General features: G+C 57.1%; 1 protein-coding gene across 1 annotated transcript in view; it reads left to right on the top strand.

Moving 5' to 3' along the window:
* The first annotated feature begins 3,056 nt into the window (after positions 1-3,056).
* Positions 3,057-21,229, top strand: part of CACNA1I (calcium voltage-gated channel subunit alpha1 I) — a 102,705-nt gene continuing 84,532 nt past the window's right edge. The window contains exon 1 of the mRNA XM_065886708.1: positions 3,057-3,289. Coding sequence (XP_065742780.1) covers positions 3,057-3,289 — 233 coding nt within the window. The remainder of the gene's footprint in view (positions 3,290-21,229) is intronic.

The following is a 21,229-nucleotide window of genomic DNA, read 5'->3' as shown; positions in this document are numbered from 1 at the left end:
AGGCACGTCCTCCGCTCTCTCTGAGGCTCCATCTGCAGACAGGTTGGAGCCCAGGGGGCCCCAGCTGCCAAATGCCCAAGAGCCTTCCGCTGTAGGCACATGGGCAGCTGGGGCCAGGAGCTGGGTTGCAGGCGTGGAGCAGAGGGAACTGGGAATGGGGAGCAGGCCCGAAGGCTGTCGCCTGGGCTGCTGCGAGGGGGCAGGTCAGCGGTAGAGGCTGGCTGGGCCCTGGGGAGTGGGTTGGTGGCTTTGGCAGTCGTGGTCTCTAGGAGCCCCGCAGCGTGTGGGGAGAGGTGTGAGGGCAAAGGACAACACAGCGTGACAGCTTTAAACGGGGCCGAGCGAGGCAAAGAGCAAGTTAGTACAACGTGGATGGAGCTTAGAGGGAGGAGAGGAAGCAGCTCTGTGTGGTCCCAGAGGCCACAGCAGCTCTTTCCACCTCTGCGGTCGCAGGCAGGACTTCGGCAGAGCTAGGTGCGGTGGCACGGGGGCCCAGGCGAGGCCAGGCTCTTCTGCCCGTAAAACATACCTCAAATCCACTGCCTTCCTTTCACCTCCACCAGCATCCCAGGCCAGCCCAGCCCATCTCTCCGGTCTCCTTCCGGCCGTCCTTGCTCCAGCCCTGCCCCTCCACCCTGTCTCCCTTCAGCCCACAGAGGGACGGCTTAAAACCAGAGACCAGAGCAAAGCACTCCCTGAGTAAAAACCCTTCTGTGGCTTCCTGTTGCGCTTGGACTAAAACCCGAGCTCCTTCCGTGGGCTCACAGTGGGCCCTGCTGAACTCTTCAGTTTCATCCCCCCCTTGCCCCTTGCTCAGCCACACTGGTCTCGTTTCCGTTCCTTAAATGCACTGAAGGTTCCAGCCTCCCAGCCGTTCCTGGTACCTGGAGGGCTCTTGCCCGAGACCACCCATGGCTGGTGACTGCTGATTCTTGTTTTTATCTTAAAAGGTCTTTCTTTAGAGAGGGCGAGGTGGGTTCTCCCCACTCCCATCTTTCTTCCTTGTTTATTTACTTCCCAGCACTTTTTATTTATTCACCAAATATTTATTGAGCGCCTAGTATGTTCCAGGCACTGTTTCAGGCTCTGGGGGATACAGCAGTGAATGAAACAGACCACAGTCCCTGCTCTCTTACAGCCTCCTTCCAGGTCGGGAGACAGACACTGAATCATAAATACATAAATTATACGGCATGTTCGGTGGTGATAAGAACTATGGAAACCCAGAGAGAAAAATGAATTGACCCGTGTGCCTCTTTCCCTTGCTGGAGTGAAGGCTGAATGAGGGCTGGCGCCCAGTCTGGCTTCTTCACCAGCCTAACCCCAGAGCCCTCACAGTGCCTGCACACAGTAGGTGCTCAGGAAATAATTGTTGGACAAATGAATGAATCGTCAGGGCCTGGGAGAACGGTGGATGGGAGATGGGGAGAGGGTGCTCCCGGCAGAGGGAGCCGTGTGAGCAGAGACCTAGGGGAGGCAGCCGCTGCCCTGGGACCTGACGAGGTGGAGCTTGGCGGGAGCGAGGGCCGGTGCGGGGAGCGGCGGACTTGGGCTGGCACAGCGGTGAGCACACCTGCAGCCATTCCGGGGAGGATGTTTTCCCTCCTAGTGGTTGACACGTGGAGGGCCGGGGTGCCTGGGAGCTTATGTAAGGCCCGTGCTGTTTTTCTAGAACCAAGAGCAAAGCCCTGAGCTCAGGAGAAAACTCTGCCTGTCTGACCAGCCGGGCGAAGTGGCAGGAGGCACCAGCTCCCGCCTGTTGCCCCCAGGAGCCAGAGAAATGTCCAGATGTACCAGCTCTGGGCAGCTCAGCTGACTGCCCAGTGGCCGCGGGCAGCAGCCGGGTGGGTGCCAGGGATCTCTTACTCTTAGTGCCCAGCCTGGCACTGCCAGGGTGCCAGGGCCCAGGAGACCCCAGTGGGTGAGGATTCAGGGATTGGTAACCTCTTGGGTGAGGTGCGGAGGGGCGGGCCCTGCCGTTGGCTGGCTGAGGAGGGGGCTAAGCAAGGTCACAGTCGGTCATCACTGAATCTGGTGGGCTGGTGCTGGGTTCTGGCCCCTAGACATGCTGTAGTTCAGTGTGTAGCCTTGGCATGCCCCTCCCTTCTCAGTTTCTCCATCTGCTAAATGGGCCTAATAAGGCTTCTGGGGTTGTAATGAGCATTAGACGAGGCCAGGATGTCAGGGTACCTCTGTGTTCAAGTCACGACCAGCCACGTGATTTGCAGGGCCCAGCGCAAAATGAGAATGTGGGACCCTCGGTCAAAAAGTATTAAGGATTTCAAGTCGGTGACAGCTGGGCTTTAAACCAAGCAAAGGGCCCTTCTGAGTGCTGCCGTGGGTGGGTGCCCAGGTGACACACCCAGGAATCCAGCCCTGGTGGAGCTCTGTCTCTGCTGTTACCTGGCTGTGTGTCCATCCTGTCCCTTCTCTGAGCCTCAGCTTCTCCATCTGTAAAGCAGAGAGGTTGGTGTGTGAGGGCTCTGGGTTCTCAGCTTTGTGGGGCAGTGGGTGGGGGTGCCTCTGGGCTCAGCTGTAAGTCTTGTCTCAGATGTCACTTCCTCGGGGAAGTCTGCCCTGATTCCATCCTGGCTTGCCCAGGTACGCTGGTATCTGGTCCCACGGCACCCCAACCTCTGCTTTGTAACACACATCACCCTGGCAGTAATGTCTGTCTTTACGATCACTTTCACCTTTTTCCTGCAAGTTTTCTTTACTTCGATGATGCAATAAATACACAACTCTAGTCTCATTGAAAAAAACCAACCAACCAACCAACAACTCACAACAATATCACAAGTATACTCTAAGAATGTTTTGTTCTCCCCACTTTTCATCTCCCCAAACTGAGGCTCAGCAAGGTTGACCAGACCTGCCCCAGGACCACCAGCTTTTTCCTAATCCTCACAGCCAGAGTGAGGCCGAGGGGCCTGAGGCTGGGCTGTCTGAGCCGTGTCCCCTTGTCGGGGGAGGAGGGTCGCGGAATGGGTGCCAAGCTTGTCCCCCGCCAAGTGCCATCTCTTTTTCTTCCGCAGGGCTCCCTGCTCAGTGCCGACATGGCCGAGAGCTCCCCACTGCCCTCCTCCCCTGCCGCAGCCCCGGCAGCTGAGCCAGGAGTCACGGAGCAGCCCGGGCCCCAGAGCCCCCCTCCCTCCCCTCCAGGCCCGGAGGAGCCCCTGGACGGAGTCGATCCAGACGTCCCTCACCCAGACCTGGCGCCCGTTGCCTTCTTCTGCCTGCGACAGACCACCAGCCCCCGGAACTGGTGCATCAAGATGGTGTGTAACCCATATCCTTTGTACGGCCTGGGTTTGTCTGGGTCCTGCCCCGGGCCCCGCTGCTCCCTCTGGTCAGGAGGCCTGAGGCTGCAGGGCTCTGGTGGTGGTGAGCCAACTCTCGTGCTGGGTCCGGGGACACCTCGCTCAGGCCGTGGAGCTCGGATGCGTGAGGACCTGGCGTCCTGCTGATGTGAATGTTCTGGGCGTTGCTGATGACAGTGGGGGTCAGTGCAGTGTCTCGCTGGCTCAGGAAGCCCTCAGGTGTGAACCTCAGGTCTGCGCCGGGACTGAGGAGGCAGAGTTTAGTCAGACCCTGGCCCGTGACCCAGCTCCCAGTGGCTGAGCCATTTGGTGGGTGGTGACTACAGGGGTTATGAGAGCCTGATGGGGAGCCCAGGGGCCTGGACCGGAGACAGTTGACCCCAGCACGCAGGGCGAGGCTCCACCCACCTTGCCTCCTACAGTTCTTCCTGCCTCCACCTGCTGCCTCTCATCTGCTCGGGTCACCCCTGCTCAAGACCCTTTCCTGTTTCTGTTGCCCTGCAGGAGCAGAGCAAAGTCCTAACCAGCCCCCTAAGCACGGCCTCGCTTACCTCGCTCTGCTTCCCGAGCTCTTCCAGGCCTCAGGGCCTTCTCACATGCTCTTCCTCTCGAAATGCTTTCCTGTCCTCTTCACCTGGCTAGGTCCTTTGTTGCATCCTTCAAATCACAGTTAAGTGCCACCTCCTCAGGGCAGCCCTCTGTGATTCCCCCTTAGCCCCTCCGTTTTATTAGCCCTTCCGTTTTAGCCAGTATGTGATTCTGAATCTAACACTTGCCTCCTCCAGGGTGCTATCAGGTGACCAGGACACAGACCAAGCCTGTCTTGTTCATTGCGGGACCCCAGCACCCAGCACAGTGCCTGGCGCACCACGGGTGCTCCTGTAGTGTTCGCTGGGGGCGTGTTGGCAGTGTCCTCACTGGGTCTCCAGTCGTGAATGGAGCGGAGGCTTAATCATGGGGCACTCAGGCTGGGCTTTCAGGTCTTGGGGTCGGGGGGGAGGGGGATGTCATTGATCAGGTGCTGAGGGTTCCAGGATTCTTCCTTGGCCAGAAACCTCCCTCCTGCCCCTCGTCCTTGGTAGGGAGCTCAGGGAGGGGGCAGTAGTACTCCTCAGTGCGGGCACGGTTGGCACTTTGGGTGTGACAGTGTTTTGTGGTCTGAGCTGTCTTGCACAGTACAGGACACTTGGTGTTCTGTCCTGGTCCCTAAATATTGGTAGGTAGTGGCCCTCAATCATTGTGACAACCAGAAATGACCCTTCGCATTTCCAGATGTTGCAGGATTCTGCTCCCCATCAAGAACCCGAAGGAACATGGGTGGACACGTAGGCATCGGGGTCAGGCCAGCGGGAATGGCTACCAGGACCAGCAGGCCTGGGAGGGGGCAGGGCAGTGTGGGAGGTCTGCCCCAGACAGACTGTCCTGAGCACCAGTGTCCCTGGAGCTGAGGGGCCCTGGTTCAGAGGTAGGCCCTGAGTCACCACCTGACTCACTGGAGAGCCAGGAGGCTGCTGGGACCCTCCACCACCTGGTGAACTGGGGTGGGAAAGGTCCGCTCACCCAAATGTCAGCACCACTCCCTGCCTGCCCGGCCTGGCCCTTGAGCATTGCACTGTCAGCAGGGTTTCAGCAGGGAGGACACTGGGTCTGAAATGTCAAGGGGTCCATGGTGCTCTTTGTTTTTTTTTCCCGTGGTGCTGACTCATGGGTAGGTGGCGTGTGGAAAGCATTGGGAACCGGGGTGAGACAGTCCCATGGGCTGGTTCTGCCTGTTGTTTGCTGTGTGACCATAAGCCAGTTTCTTAGCCTCACTGATCCCCAGTTTCTCCACCTGTCAAACGGCGGTGGTATTTACCCATTTCACAGGATTGCACTGCAGACCAAAGCAGTACGTAATGCGAAAATGGATCTCTGTAAACTCGAAAAACTGCCACACATGTGGTTATCACTCTTATTACCTGTGCCCAAAAGGTGAACAGAGCCCTCACATGCAGCTGAGTAAACACTGCTCGTGGTAGATTCAATAAGACATTGGGCATCAAGTCTTTAGGTAGAACATAATGCCTTCAGAGGACGTTGTTTCCAGGGAAAATCAGATTCTATCTCTGTGATTTAGGTACATTTGTGCCAGTTACGCTGCTAGTACCCATGCCCTCATCCGTGCAGACATTGCTAATCGATAACAGCATCCTCCAGCAGGGCACCCGTGGCAGCATGACCAATTGTTGGAAACCTATTTTCCACCCTAGATTAGACTTTGAGAGCCTTTCTTAGGCGTGTAACTGGCTGCATGTGGGAGAAGGGCCAGTGGGCTGTACTCACTCTAGTTCCCCTTCCCCGAGCTTTAGTTTTCTCATCTCTATAATGGGACGATTAAAGATGATTAGAGATGATTCCTGCAAAGCACCCAGCCGTGTGTCCGGCACAGAGGAGGGCTCAGGAGCGACGCTAACAAGAGCTGGTACTTACTGTGCTGAACCCTTTGCCTGAGGTATCACCTTTTAACCCTTATAACCACCTCAACAGGTAGGTGCTGTCAGAGGCTCAGAGAGGCTGAGTAACTTTATTTATTTATTTATTTAGGGCTGTGTAGGGTCTTCGTTTCTGTGCGAGGGCTTTCTCTAGTTGTGGCAAGCGGGGGCCACTCTTCATCGCGGTCCGCAGGCCTCTCACTGTCGCGGCCTCTCTTGTTGCGGAGCACAGTCTCCAGACGCACAGGCTCAGTAATTGTGGCTCACGGGGCTAGTTGCTCCGCGGCATGTGGGATCCTCCCAGACCAGGGCTCGAACCCGCGTCCCCTGCATTAGCAGGAAGATTCTCAACCACTGCGCTACCAGGGAAGCCCGAGGCTGAGTAACTTTTATCCAGGTTGTGCAGCCAGGATGTGGTAAAGCTGCCGTGAAAGCCTCAATTTCTCTGAATCCCCAGGCTCAGCTTTTATCCAGGACACGGCTGCCCCCTGCGGAGCCTGGAGACGAGGTTCTCCGCCCTCCACCGGAGCAGGGACGTTTGCTTTGCAGTCCCAGGTGGCCGGGCAAGGGTCTTCCTGGGTTCCAGTGTCTACCTTCGGGAGCCACCTCACTGTGCCCTGCCAGGGGCTGCCCGCTGGAGTAGTTCGCAGCCCCCTGCCTTCCGGCATGCTCCTGGCTGCTGTCTCCCCTGCGCCAGCCAGCGCTGAGTCAGCGCTTCTGCTGAGGCGCGAACCAGCCATGCACGGTGGAAGCCGGCGGGCTGTGAAGGCTGCCTCTCTGCTGGGCATGGGGAGGGCGCCAGCCTGGGCTGGGAGCAAGGAGCCGCCAGCTGCCAGTGACCTTGGATGAGTCACTTCCCCTCTCTTGCCCTCAGTCTCCCTGTCTGCATGTTGGGGATACTTGGGCAGTGAAGTCAGGAGAGGCTGCCTGGGGTGCCCATTTCCCTGCCGCCTTTGTCAGGCAGCATCGCGGTGGTGTCTGTGGGGGCGGGGCTCCGTGTTCCTGTGGGTGGGCTCAATCGCTCTGTGCTTTCATGGCTGTGATCCTGATTCTCATCTGCCGCTCTGACCCACTTCTGTTTGCTTCTGGTCCCCTGCCGGGGGACCCTCTGCTGCTAGGATGGGGTCTGTGGGTGCTCTTGCTTTGAAGTCCATCTGGCTTGCAGACCTTCTGACCTGGGTCATCACTGGGCAGGAAGAGAGCAGGGCACAGGGTCTCATCATAGCCCTGTGGTGCCAAGCCTTGTGCTGTTCATTGTGAGGGTTCAGTGTGTTGGTTCTGGGGGTGAAAGGGATCTTGTTCATCCATCCTTCACTCACGCATTCATGAGCTTGGTCAACAAGCCTTTACTGAGTGTGTGCTGTGTACCAGGCACGTGCAGAGGACAGCTATGGCCATTTGGGGCAGGAGAGGGTCACTCTGGCTCCCTTGGAGAGACGTCAGCCAGGAGACCATCATTGGAGGGGACCTGTGGGACGGTGACAAGGGATGATGGTGGCCCAGGGTGCTGGTGGGGCCTGGAGAGCGGGATCCGAGTGGAGGTGTGGCTGCTTTGGGGTTGGTGTTGGAAGGAGAGGACTTTTTTTTTTTTTTGCGGTACGCGGGCCTCTCACTGTTGTGGCCTCTCCTGTTGCGGAGCACAGGCTCCAGACGCGCAGGCTCAGCGGCCATGGCTCACGGGCCCAGCCACTCCGCGGCACGTGGGATCTTCCCGGACCGGGGCACGAACCCGCGTCCCCTGCATTGGCAGGCAGACTCTCAACCACTGCGCCACCAGGGAAGCCCGGAAGGAGAGGACTTTGAGGTGACCGCCGGGACTGTGGCTTGGTTGAGTGTGAATGATGACCTGCTCCTGGCTCCTTGGCCGAGAGGCCTTTGTCTTTGCTGACCCTCTGTTTGCTCATCTGTGAAATGGGAGCCTCTGTGACACCCCCGCCCCCCCTCCTCCCACCAGTTGGGAATGTCAGGGGGTCCACTGAGAATTCCAGGGCAAGCAGTGACCGACCGGGCAAACTGTTAAGTGCAGAGTGACAGCTCTGTGCACACTGGAGCTGATGATGGAGCTTTCAGAGTTAGGGTGGCTTGGGTGCCCTGGCTCAGGACAAGCGTCCTGAAGGCTGGCGGGGGACCTGGGCCCTGCGTCTTTGACGATGGTCTGAGAAGTTTGTGGGCTGGGCTGCCAGGGAGAGCAGTGTTGGTGGGGGTGGGAATGTGCGGACTCCTGCAGGGTGGAGGTGGGGAGAGGGCATGATGGCTGGGGAGTGAGAGGGGGGAAAACCTGCAAAGCCCTAACCATGGGGAGAGAAACGGGCCCGTCACCAGCAGGAAGTCCCCTCTCCCATCGCCCTGCTCCCCTGCCCTGGTCATTTAGTCCATCCCCCTGCCTCTGGCGGGCTACCTCTCAGTCCTGCTGCACCAGATGGGACCTTGGGCCTCCTGATAAGGACCTTTAGGGCCTCTGAGGGCTCTTGACTATCAGGAAGTCCTCCTTAATCTAACCCCCACCCCTCCTGTCCTGAGCCCTTTCCTGGTGTCTGGGCCCTTGGGAAACCTGGCCTTGTGTTCCTCTATCTCTTCCTGCCTAAGCAGGTGGCTCCGGGGATCTCACCCCTCCTGCCCCACTGACAGCTGGCGTCACCCTCCCTTTTCTTCCCTGCTCAGTGGAAAGAACACCCAACCAGGAGCCTAAAGCTCGGCAACCTGGGATGAGAGCCTCTCCCCTGGACCCCCTCTCTCCTCCCCACTCTCCTTCACCGTCGAGGGTCCTGGGGCTCCCAGCATGGAAGCGGTCCGTCAGGTACTGTTTCCTCCCTCCCCGCCTGCCTGCTTCCATTTGTTTGCTTATTCATCCCTCACTCGAAAACCTTCAGCAGCTCCCTGTCACCCCCAGCATAGTTTCACTTAGCTTGGATTCAGGGCCTTCCACGATCCACCTGGTTGGCCTCCAGCTGCCTTTCTGCTATTTCCCTTCACGCACTCTGCCCTGAAGCCCAAACAAGCTGCTGGTGTTTCCTGACACCCCTGCTTCCCTGACTTCGCTTCTGCTGGGTCTGCCCCCACAATGCCCTCTCCCCCATCTCCATGGTGCCAAATCCTGCCAGCCCCACCAGCCCCAGCTTCTTGGCCGCCACCTACAGGAAGTTTTCCTGGATCTCAGCTTTTTCCTCTCTAGGCTCCCTTAGCCTTTTATCAGTCCTTCCCTATCTTAGTTTCCTCCTGCCTCAGGGAATTGTTTGTTGCTGGCCTTGTCTCCTCCTCCAAGCGTGAGGCCCCCGGGGGCTGGACCTGTGGCTCTCACTTTACTCTGTGCCTCCAATGCCCAGGCCTGGCACAGATGGGCTTGCTCATCACTTTCCGGTTTACAAAGTACTTTCCCACTCGCCATGACCTCTCAGATACTCTCAACTCCTCCCATGCAGTGGCAGGGCTGGGAGTGTGCTAACTCCCCATTCTACAGCTGGGTAGACTGAGGCCAAGGAAGGGAGCGTGAACTGCCCGAGGTCACATGTTGAGTAGTCGGCAAAGCCAGGGCAGACCGGAGCCCAGGACTCTCAGGCCAGGGGCTGCTCGCAGCCAGGGAAGGGATTCTTTCGGAGAAGGTGTCCCCTTCTCCTTCAGCCCTGGCCCAAGCGGAATGCCCAGAGAGACGGCAAGTGTTGCTGGAAGAAGCAACACATGTCTGGGAAATTGTCCGTTTCCCTCCATCTGGTGTAGAGAAGGTTGTTTTTCTCAGAACTAAAAGTCAGCATCAAATTATGCCCTGGGGATGTTCACGGTAGTCAGAGTGGATGCTGCACGCTCATTGGTCAGCAGGGTAGACTGGACGGCCAGTTAGAGGAGCCTGGCTGGGCCAGGGAAAGCCTGACTCACAGGACAATCTCAGATACTGTCACCTGGAGCTTCATATATAAAGAGAGCTACAGGGGGCTTCCCTGGTGGCGCAGTGGTTAAGAAAACGCCTGCCAGGGCAGGGGACATGATCCTGGTCCGGGAAGATCCCACATGCTGTGGAGCAACTAAGCCCGTGCGCCACAACTACTGAGCCTGTGCTCTAGAGCCCGCGAGCCACAACTACTGAGCCCGCGTGCCACAACTACTGAAGCCCACGAGCCTAGAGTCTGCTCTGCAACAAGAGAAGCCACTGCAATGAGAACCTCACGCACTGCAATGAAGAGTAGCCTCCGCTCACCGCAATTAGAGAAAGCCTGTGAGCAGCAACGAAGACCCAATGCAGCCAAAAAACAAAAAAAACAAAAACAAAGAGAGCTACAGGTGCAGAAGCTGCCCCTGGCCCAGCCTGGGAGCATTAGTGAAGCCTACCTGGAGGGGGGACATTTGGCCTGGGTCTTGCTGCATGAGTAGGAGTTTTCCAGGAGAACAGTTGAGGGATGGTATTTTAGGCAGAGGGAATAGTGTAGAGAACAGTGAGGAGTTTAGTGTGGTTGTAACAGTGTGAGGCAGGGGCTGGATAGCCGGGTATGAAGTGTCAGGTTAGAGCTTGCTCTCCGTCTTGTGGGCACTGGGGAGCCATTTAAGGGGGTCCAGCAGGGATAGGACATGGGTAATTTCATTTATTAGAATGGTCCCTCCTGGAGCAGAATGGAGGATGCTTGAGGGAGAGAGACTAAGGTCTGCAGACCAAGCAGGAGGCACCTATAATGAAGATTGATTGATTGATTGATTGATTCAGCAAGTGTTTATCGAAGCCCAGCTTCAGTAGTGTTGGACACTGTTCCAGACTTGAGCGGAGGTGCCCCCAGGGCTGTTCAGCCATGTTGGGTGGGACCATGGTGTACCAGGCCTGGAACCCAGCAGTGACCCCTAGGAGTCCCCAGCCTGATGGGAGAGGCAGAGCTGCACCCAAATCATACTCCAGTGAAGAAAAATGGGGTAAAGACCGGGCAGAGGGACCCTGAGGGGCTGAGGGCACCAGGAGGCTGCGGTGGTCAGCCCGTCCTGACCGGGGATGCAGCAGGTGCCGTCAGTGGAGAAAAAGCAGGGCAGGAGAGACTTTGATGGGAAGTGGGCAGAGGGGCGTGGCAGCCCAGTTGTGGAAACAGCCTGGTCAAACGCTCCAAGCCAAGCTGGGGTCGCCAGGGCTGCTGATTATAGCCTGGGGTGTGGGTAGGGAGAAGACAGGAGTGGGAGCAGATTGCCCGTTTGCTAGTCGAGGCCAGCTCGTGCGGGCCACCCAGGCTGGCAGTGGCGGAGGCGGGTTGGGGGGCAGCCTGTGCGCCGGCCCTGTGAAGCCCGAGAGCCCAGACCAGGGGAAGCCTCCTCGTGACTGGTGCACTGCAGGAGGGTTGGAAAGAGGGCCGGCTGATGCAGAGTCAGCCCCCTCCTCGGGCATTTAAAACGTGATTGGATTTTTACTCGTCCGTCCTGCCTGGGCTGCAGCTTCGTGTCAGAAGCCAACTTTGACCTGTCGCCTCCCTCAGATCGCGTCATGGTCCCGTGGGGAGACAACTGGCCCTGTTTGTTTCCCTTGGAGAGAAATCGATATGTCTTTTTAATCAGCCAGAATGTCTTCCTGCTCAGCTCCCCTCCCTCCAGCCCCCCTATAGGGCTGCCTTCCACATTTCCGCCCCCAGCTGCCCTGTGGAGCTGTGCTCTGCTCCCCCCGTCTCCCTCGTCTCCCCCCAAGTTCAAACCCTGACACTGGTGCTTACTGCTGTGTGATGCTGAGCAAACAGCTGGATCTCTCTGGGCGCCAGTTTCCATCTGGCTCATCTAGATGAGAAAGCAGGAGGAGAAGGCTCGGCTGATGGTGAAGTGCTGTGTGAATGTGGAGGCGCTGGGCTTGGGAGAGAGGCCGAGCCCACGTGCAAGCCCCGTGACCTCAGGCCGGCCACTCCTCCTGTCTGCGTCTCAGTTTTCTCATCCCTAAAATTGTTGGTGAGGGAAGGTGGAGCTGTATCAACTGTGATTTTTCAGTCGGGAGTGATTTTGCCCTCGGGCCACATTTGGCAATGTCTGGAGATGCTTTTGGCTGTCACGGCTTGGGGAGGGTGTGCTACTGATTTCCAGTGGATAAAGGTCAAACATCCTACAACGCACAGGACAGCCTCCCGCAGCAAAGAATTATCCAGACCCAAATGTCAATAATGCTGTGGCTCAGAAGCGCTGGCCCAGGTGGTCCCTGAGATCTCTTGAAGCCCCAAGGAAGAACGGAGTTGAGCGTCTTGTGAGGAGGAGGGCTGAGACTGAGGGTGGGAATCCCTCAAAGAGGAGTGGAGGATGGTGCTGGGTCCCAACCGGAAGGGTTTCCTGTGGTCCCGTAGACTCGGGTTTGAGTCCTGGAGCTGCCATTTACTAAAGAGTCACATTCCCAGTCACCCTCCCATATGCCCACCCATCCATCTGTCCCCCATTCACCCATGCACCCACCCACCCATCTCCCCACCCACCTTTCTTTACTTCATCCATCCATCCATCCACCCATCCATGCATCCATCTTTTCATCTCGACATCCATTTATCTGCCCACCCACCCCCCATCCATCCAACTCTTACATCCGTGCATTCATTCACCCATCTTCCCAACCATCTACTCATTCAATCATCCATTCGTCCAGCTACCCAAAGGCCGCACCCCACCCTCCCACCTAGCCATCTGTCAGTCCATTCACCCATCCATCCATTCACTTGTTTGGCAGATGCTGGGTCCCCAGCTCAACCCTGTGTTGAGGGTTGACCCTGACCCTGTCAGGGTCCCTGACCAGGACCAGACAGGACCTGGTCAGCCCAGGGATGGTTGTCAAGGCTCTGGGAGAGGGTGTGGGGTCAGAGGATGGAGAAGGGACATCGGGGACTGGGGAGCCTGAGAAGGGCCAGCATTCAAGGGGTGGAGTCCACGAAGCAGGAAGGGCATCTGCTCAGGGGCTTGTGGTGTCCCCAGCGCCCAGGAGGAGAAAGTTTCTAGAACGAGGGTCTTAAACTAAGGTTTGTGAACTTGGATGGGGACAAGTTGCATGTTTGTTTTCGCTGACTTCTGACTGAAATGGAGCATTTCTATCTATTATGAATGGAGACAACCAAGCACGGTGGGGTTACTGGCAGTTCCTGTGACTGTCACCAGTAGCAGTCACCGATATTTAATGTTTCCGTGCTACATCATGGTCGTTGTAGAGCTCTCGGAATGTCATTGACATTCATCCCTGCTTCCCAGGCAGACGGTATCAGACCCGCCCCAGCTCTGTTTATCCGTTGTTTTGATAACGAAACACACCCCCATCACAAATTTGTTTTTCTAAAAAATATTTTGACAACTATTTTAACAGAGCTGGCTTCCTTCCTTTCTAATACTAAGCATTCTTTTAAGAACAATTTTGCACTTAAAAACATTACTCAAAAAAAAAAAAAAAACATTACTCTGAGAAAGGGCTCATGAGCTTCCCCAGGGAGAGAGTAGGTCGCTGTGCCCAGGGCTGCAGCCTGGGGGGCGTGGAGGATGGTGTGCACGCGAGTTAGCGCGTGTACGTGCGGGAGGGGCTACGGGGCTCCATGGGAGTGCACACGTGAACGTGTGTACGTGGGTGGTCAGGGGCAGGCAGGGGAGATGTGTGGTGGGGACAGGCCCCCAGGAGGCTGAGGGAGATTGTCATCACCCTCTGTCCAGCCCTCACTTTCTCCGTCTGTGTCTCCACGAAGTGTTTGCTCATGGTTTCTGGAGGGCAGGGACCATGTCTTCTTTATTTGGGGTTCCCGGAGCCACTGTGGGCCAGACAGAGGGGACCCTCAGTGAAGAGGGGCTGAATATATGAATAGTGAGTGATGGATATTAGAAAGGAGAGGAGGGGGAGTTCAGGGTGGGGAGGGAGGTTGCAGATCCCTCTGGTGTAGAAGTCCCTCCTTAGCCTCCTTGATGCCTCCAAGTGACGGGGACCTCACTCCCTCCTGAGGCCGCAGATACCCCTGAGCTGCTGCTCCAGGTGGACCTCTGGGCACAGAGAGGGTCGGATATGCTCTGCCCTTGGAGAGCACAGCCTGGTTGGGGGCGGGAGGCTAGGACAGACCACACCGTCATCAGGGGGACGTCCAAGCTGCCGGGAGGGCCCAGGGGAGGCATCCACACCCACTGCCTAGGACTCCAGGAGCCTCCCCTGCAGTACACCTTCTTTGTGGATGGGCTCCTGAGGCTGGGGCAGCTCACAGACAGTGGGGCCCTGGACCACCAGGGGCCTTCCCTGCCCTTCTCTTCAGCGATGGCTGAGGTGTGACGTCTGGAGAGGGTACTTGGCTGGAGCTTCTTTCCTGTGGACCATCCATCCCAGGTTTTCTTCCAAGCTGACGGCCCCAGTTCCCTCACCATTGCCTCCCCCACTCCAGCTGTCTGCACTGGGCACGGAGGCCTGCTGGGCATCTGGGAATCAGAGACTTTGGCCAAATTCAATGAGTTGTCAAATTACAGGGACTCTAAGAAGTGGGCTTGGGGGCAGGGACAAGGAAGGGAGAGCTCACTCCTTCTAAGGGATCTCAGCCCACTGAGACTCCATAGCTTAGAACCAGAACCAATCAGCCTGGGCAGGGCTGTGTGTCATGTGAGGAGCTCCCTGTTGCTAGAGGCATGTAAGTGGAGAGAGGCCTAGGACCATCTGCCCAGCGGGTCTCTTCACTTTGTGGAACAATTTTCTGCCTCAGCTCAACAACTGTGACACTTTGGGCAAGTCCTGCAGTCTCTGGACCTTCATTTTCATATCTGTTAAGTGGGTGTGTTGATGTCTGCCGTGCCTGTCTCCCAAGGCTGCCGTGGATTTGGACAGAGCAAATCTTTAAACAAAGACGGAATGGAGTGAGGTTCAAATCTGGTTCTGTCCCTTGTTGTGGCCTTGGGCAAGTCTGTGAAACAAGGATGGCACCCTTCTCTTGCCGGGCTGTGGTGAAGGTGCCCTGGGGGTCCATCACAGCTGGTGCCCCAGCGGGTGCTTGTGTTTTTTTAATTGTTGCATTTTATTTTTCCTTATAGCTGTGATTCTTTATCACTTTTTGTTACACTTTTTATTGAGATAAAGTGTGCTTGCAGTAGAGCTCACAAATCTTAATGTCCAGCTCAAGGCATTTTTCCATATACACACACTCCTGGGACCGCACTCAGGCCAAGAAGAACATCTCCAGCCCCGCAAGCTCCCTCACCCCCACCTGCGATGGACTCTCCCCCAGAGTTACCGCCGTACTGACCTCCTTCCCTATCGGTTTGCTTTGCCTGGGTTTTCACTTCGTGTAATTGGATTCAGACACTCTCTGCTCTTCGGCATCTGGCTCCCGTTGCCAGCGTTACGCCTGGCGGCTCCATCCATGCTGCTGCGGCAGTGTGCTCTTTTTCATCACTGGGTAGTATTCCACCAAAAGGACGTACCACAGGGTTTCTCAGCCTCGGCACAGTTGACATTTTGGGCTGGATAATTCTTTGCAGTGGGGCTGCCCTGTGCATTGTAGGATTTTGAGCAGCGTTCCTGGAATCCACCCACCGGGTGCCAAGAGCATCCTTTAAACCCCAGTTGTGACAACCAAAAATGTCTCCAGACATGGCCACATGTCCACTGGGGGCCAAAATCATCCCCAGTTGAAATCTCCTGCCCGACTCATTCTCCTGTTGACGGACACTTGGGTTGTTCCCAGGTTGGGGCTGTTAAGAATCGCATGTGCCTTTTTGTGGACTTATTTGGGCATTTCTCTGGGGTATGGACCGAGCAGTGGCACAGCTGGATACTAGCATAGGCTTATGTTTAGTTTGGTTTTTTTTTGCGGTACGCGGGCCTCTCACTGTTGTGGCCTCTCCCGTTGCGGAGCACAGGCTCCTGACGCGCAGGCTCAGCGGCCATGGCTCACGGGCCCAGCCGCTCTGCAGCATGTGGGGTCTTCCCGGACCGGGGCACGAACCCGTGTCCCCTGCATCGGCAGGTGGACTCTCAACCACTGCGCCACCAGGGAAGCCCACAATGTTTAGTTTTAATAAATGCTGCCAAGCAGCTTTCCAGAGTGGTTGCTGCTCATAAAGACCAGTCGAATGAATGAATGAATGAGTGAATGGATATCCTCTTTAAATCTCAGGACCTGGAGCATAGTTGACATTCAAAATGGTAACCACTTTTACGACGTGGCCTCACACCACGGCCGGTCCTGGAACGTGGAAGCACTCTGGACATCTCCCGGGCAGGAGTGAGCCTGGTTCATCTCAGTACAGTGATGCACAGGCCAGGTATACAGCAGGTGCTCCGTGGATGCTTGTGAACCTGGCCTCGGAGGATCAAAGAGCTGGCCCAGGAACAGGGATCTGGAGCCTCAGGCCCTGGTCTATGAAGGGCCGAGGCCTGCGTGCCCATCCCTGGACTCCCTGGGGATGTATATGGGAGGGATCCTGTATAAGGGCTGGCCCACTTTCCCTGCCTCCCTGGTCCAGGAGGATGCAGTTCCCGGCCCCCTTCCTCCACTTGATTTATTTAGACAACTGAGGTGCACCCTGGGAAATGGATCTGATTTCAGATTTGACAAAAATTAAAACAAACTTGGCTGCCCCAGACAAACCCAGCACTCCCACCCCCCACCCACCTTCCCAGAGCCCCCCAAATTACGGAAACCATGACTGTCAGCTGGGCCTACAGGATGGAGGGTGGTGGTTGCCATGGTAACTGTGCAGACCTTGGCTCTGGCTCCTGGAGAGGGAGACTGCCCTGAGGGGCCTGCTGGGGCTTTGGACACTGCCCAGCTGGTCGTTCTTCTCTTTGGGAAGTGGCAGGTTTGAGGGGGCCCCCGGCATTGTGGCTTCCCTGGTGACCCTGTCCTCCCAGATCGCACCCCGGCCTTCTTAAGACAGCAGCCAGGCATGGGGTGGAGATGGTACTGATCTAGCTCGGCTCTTACTGGGGGCCTTGAGGCCAGCACCCTCTCCTCACTGGCTTCCCCTCCTGCCATCTCCTGCGCACAGGTCCTTCCTTCCCAGCCATGGCGGGGGTGGACTGTCCCCCTTCCTGACCCCGCACTGCTGACCCAGGCCCAGTCGGGAGGAGCCAGTGTGGGCGAGAAGGGAAAAGCAAATACTCCACAGAGCACATGCCGGTCCAGGCCCTGTGCTCGGGGCCAGAGAGCATGTGGCCGAGAACAGGGGGTTTGGAGCCAACAGAGGCAGGTTCAAATCCTGCCCTTGCCACGTACCAGCCATGTGACCCTGGGTGGCTGTGGCTGGAGCCCTGGAGCCAGCACTGGTGCCTCAGTCTCCTTATCTGTAAAATGGGGGTAACAATAGTACCTGCCAGCTGGGGGGAGTTGGCTGAAGTTGCAGGGCGACTCTCCACGTTGTCAGGCCTGAACTGATTGATTGTATTTAAAGGCTGTGCGCGAACATTCAGCACTTGGAAGACAGCCGTTGTCTAAAGGGTTTGGGATGGGATCTCTTATTCTTACTCAAGGTCATGTTAAGTAAACCGCAGATAACAGCAGCCTGGGATTTTCAGTCCTTTGCTGGTGAGGTGGCTTTTTAAATTTTCCCCCCAAAGCCAAAGAATGGGAAACTCTGGATCCTGTTATAGAAGAGGTTGACAAGGACCGGGGCTTCCCCTGTTGCACACAGATGACAAGCCCCGGTCCTCAGTCCATGGCTACATGGGCTCTGTGTTCTGGGGCCCTGGGAAGAGGGCCTGGACTGGCATGTAAGGTTTAAGTGAGATAATACATGCTGTTTGATTAGAAAGCTCCTTGGCAGACAAACACTCAAGAACACTTGAGATGTGTTTGCCATCGTTACCACGATCGCTGTTGTTAACCTGGTGCTGGGCACACAGCAGGCGCTCAGTAGGTGCGCGTTAAGTCACTGCTGGGCTCTGAGGCCCCAGTTCTGAGGGCCATAGGAGGCACTGAGAGCAGAGCAGGGGGTGCGGGGAGATGGGCCTGGTCCTATCTGGCAGGATGGGGCTGGCAGGAGGTGGGGCTGAGATGGGGGCAGGGGTGGAGCTGGGAGGGGAGTGGGGACCTGTGCCTAGTGGCTGCTACACACGCAGATTTTTTGGTAGGGTTTGGAATCCAGCCGTGACTCACGGACCCCTGTGGGCGGGGAGTCTCTTGTCAGAGGGTCACTTCTGATCCAGGCTCGCCGTGTTGCTGGATGCTCTCTGCCCCTCTGTGTCCCCTCCGTGCAGTGGAAGATGGGATCAGGGGCTCTCTGCGGACCTGGATGGGGTTGTTCTGTGACAAACGTCACCCAGAGAGGGATGCAAGTCTGGGTGACGAAGTGGGGAAGGGGGCAGGGTCCTAACTGCAGAGCCTCAGGTGCCAGACAGGGGCCCTGAGCCTCGCTGTGGGAGGTAACGCAGGGCCGTTGACAAGCCACTGCCCTCGTGGAGCTGGCACTCAGGCCCCCTGCCTGCCCTGTTCCCCGGAAATCCCTTACCACCCTCTCTGGGCCTCTGTCCTCCCTCACATTGTCCCAGAGCCCCGGAGCTTTGCCTGATGGCTTTTGGAGCTCCTCAGTGCTTGTGACTAATGATGGCAACATTGGGCGTTGGGCCAGGCCACCAAGTTGCTCAGCCCGCGACCTTTACTCCCTCTGACGTTCTCCGATCCCGCACCGTGCGGTCTGGTTTAACTTCAAGGAGGGCCGGTGCCTTTGATCCCCAAGCCAGTGGGGAGCGTGTCAGGAACCACGGGCAGCGATGCCAGCTCTGGCCTGACTTCTGAGCCTCATGGTCTCCTGGAAAGGGCCCAGGCTGTGCCATCTGGGATTTCCCCCAGCGCCTCGGGGCAGGGCTGAGACTGTCCATCTCTGAGTGTCTGAAGCTGAGCAACCTAGAGGTGAAAGCCGTTCCATCGGCCCCTTCGAGGGATGAGCCACAGAGGCACCCCCGTGGCGGCGGCTCCCGCACCACTAAGTCAGACCGTTTGGGCCACTTACTGACTGTGTGACCTTGGACAGGTCACTCCAGCTCTCCAGACCGTTTCTCCACCTGCCCCCAGTGGGCTGTGATGAGCGTTGGGGCCGTGCCCCTAGGGGCCTGGCATGCAGTCGTCGTGATTACTGCCAAGTTCATTACTGTGATACGAGCTAGACCAGGTGGGTGTGAGCACTTCCGGAGAGGGTGCTGAGCCACCGCTATGTGCGTGGGGAAAGGTGCTTCAAGGGAAGCTTCAAGAAGAGGTGACAAGTGACCTGGGCTGTCACCTGAAGGATGAGTAGGAGTTTGCCTAGTAAAGATGGTAGAAGAAAATACATGCAAAGCGTATGCTTGGGGACAGCAGGAAGTTCAATGCATGCAAAGGCTGGTGGGAGGTAAGGCCAGAAGAGTTCAGTGAGGTCAGAAAGTAGGAGGCCTTGAGTGTCAGACCAGGGAAGGTGATGGAGAGCCATGGAAGTTTTCTGAACAGGGGAGAGGTAGCATCAGAGTTGTGCTTCAGCCACATTAATCTGGCAGAGATGAAATAGCTTGGGGGCAAGAAAAGCAGGCTCTGGTTTTGCATCCCAGCTCTGCCTTTTCCCAGCCGGGGTCCTTGGGCAAATTGTGTTCCCTTTTGTGGCTCAGTTTCCTCACTTGTAAATGGGGCTTATAACAGTGCTGGAGGATTAAATGAGGTGACACTTGCAAAGAGCTCGGATAGTGTTGGCCACACAGCAAGTGCCTGGGGATTGTGTGCAGGGCAGATTGGAGGGGCAGAGACCAGAGCTGGAAGCTATCGGGGACACTGTGCAGGGTCCAGGTGAGAGACGCTGAGGATGGGCTGAGGCCTCAGAGAGGGGTGGTGAAGACACAGGCAGAGATGGGCCCTCCGTTACAGAGGAGAGCAGGCCTGGTGTGAATCTCAGCACCGGTGCTTTCCAGCTGTGTGACCTAGGAGAGGCCCCTTGTTTCTCTAAGTCTCAGTTTTCCTCATCTGTAAAATGGGCCTGCTGACCTCCACTGCTCAGGGCCTTGGTGAGGAAGAAGTGGGAGTGCCAGGAAGACACCTGCCAAGTGCACTTTGAACATGAAACTGGTGGGAAGGGCAGAGGGAGCAGAAGAGGTGGCTGGAAGGAGAGCGAGCACAACAGGCAGGGGGGAAAGGCAAGGGGGTGGGGGACGTTCGCTGGTAATTAGAACTTTTGAACTTCAAAAAACTTAATTAATGATGAAGCTGCTGCTGGAGCGATGCTCAGGCTAGAAGGGGGCCTGGCAGCGACTGAAGTTAATTACAGGCTGTAGCAGGAGAGTGACAGAGGTTTGGGGGGGCAGGAAGGAGCAGGGCTGGGGCGAGGATGGTCTGAGGGGAAGGAGGGAGGGAAGGCAGCATCCCAAGGTGAGCAAGGGCCGGGGATGGGCGGGAGTTCGTTGCCAAGGAAACCAGGTCAGTCTTCCATCAGGCAAGAGGTACTCCCCGCCCCCTGCACTGGATGGGGTCTGGCTAAGGGTCTGGCCTCCGTAGCTACATCTGAGCTCAGGGCAAGGGCTTTGAAATTGAGGGTCCAGGGCTTTCATATGAGGACTCTCAAGAATCTTGGGTGTCAGAGTGGGCAGTGCCTAGAGAGATTGACTTAATCACAACAGACATTTACTGAACTCCTCCTAGATGCCTGTCCCTGTCAGGGCTGTGAATGTAACCCCCCGTCCCCCTGGAATGTCGGTTCTAGTAGTCGATAAAGACCATGAGCATGTCAGCAAGATAACTTATGAATGACCCAGGCCCTCAGGTCCCTTCGAGCTCTGGCCCCCCCGGTTCTAGGACTCTAGGTGGATTGGGAGGGGTGGGGCTGAACATCAGTGGGCTGTGTTCTAAGACCGGGCAGGAGCCAGTCAGGAAGGAGGAGGGTGTTAGTGAGGAGAGCAGCCTGGCCTGGGGAGCCCACTCATCTGGGTCCAAGCACGTGCCCCTGAGGCCCTGCCCAAGGCTGGTGGCTGCAGGAGACCTTCTGCCCGGACAGGCCGGAGGCGGCTGAGCTCCACCCCGCCTGGTGCAGGGACTGGGGAGGGCCTAGGCACAGACGTGCCTGAGTCTGGTCATGAGTTGTAACGCAGCCACAGGAGAGGAGAGAAGGACAGGGTGTCCCGCCAATCTCGGCCACACTGGGCGGGCCCTCTGCAGGCTTCAGCTCCAGGGGTCGGGCAGAGATGGCGGGGCCGTGGGTTGTGGAGATGAAGGATGGTCAGAGAAGGGAGGCAAAGACAGTCAGAGGGAGGTGGTCAGAGACAGAGTGGCTGGGGTAGTCCGGAGATGGCTCGCCAGCTGGGCCTCTGGGGACCTCTCCCTTTCTGGGTCTGAGGGGAACTCTCAGGCTGGGGCAGGGTGGTGGGGGCGTCCCGGCAGGCGGTTGCTTGGTGGGGTTTGGGTTCCCTGGTGGATTTGGCACATGTGGCCCTGTCTGTTGTGAGAGGGGTAGGCTGGCTCCAAGGCCTCCAAGGTCTTTGAAAATGTGGGCATTGACCCATCAGGGGAGGCACCTGTAGGGAAATGGGGTGGCCCTGTGTTTGTGGTGGGTGGT

Source organism: Phocoena phocoena, chromosome 11 (assembly GCF_963924675.1).
Source record: "Phocoena phocoena chromosome 11, mPhoPho1.1, whole genome shotgun sequence".
In the NCBI taxonomy this organism is placed as follows: domain Eukaryota; kingdom Metazoa; phylum Chordata; class Mammalia; order Artiodactyla; family Phocoenidae; genus Phocoena; species Phocoena phocoena.
Note: the sequence above shows the minus strand (reverse complement) of the source record. Positions and strands in the feature narration are given on the sequence as shown.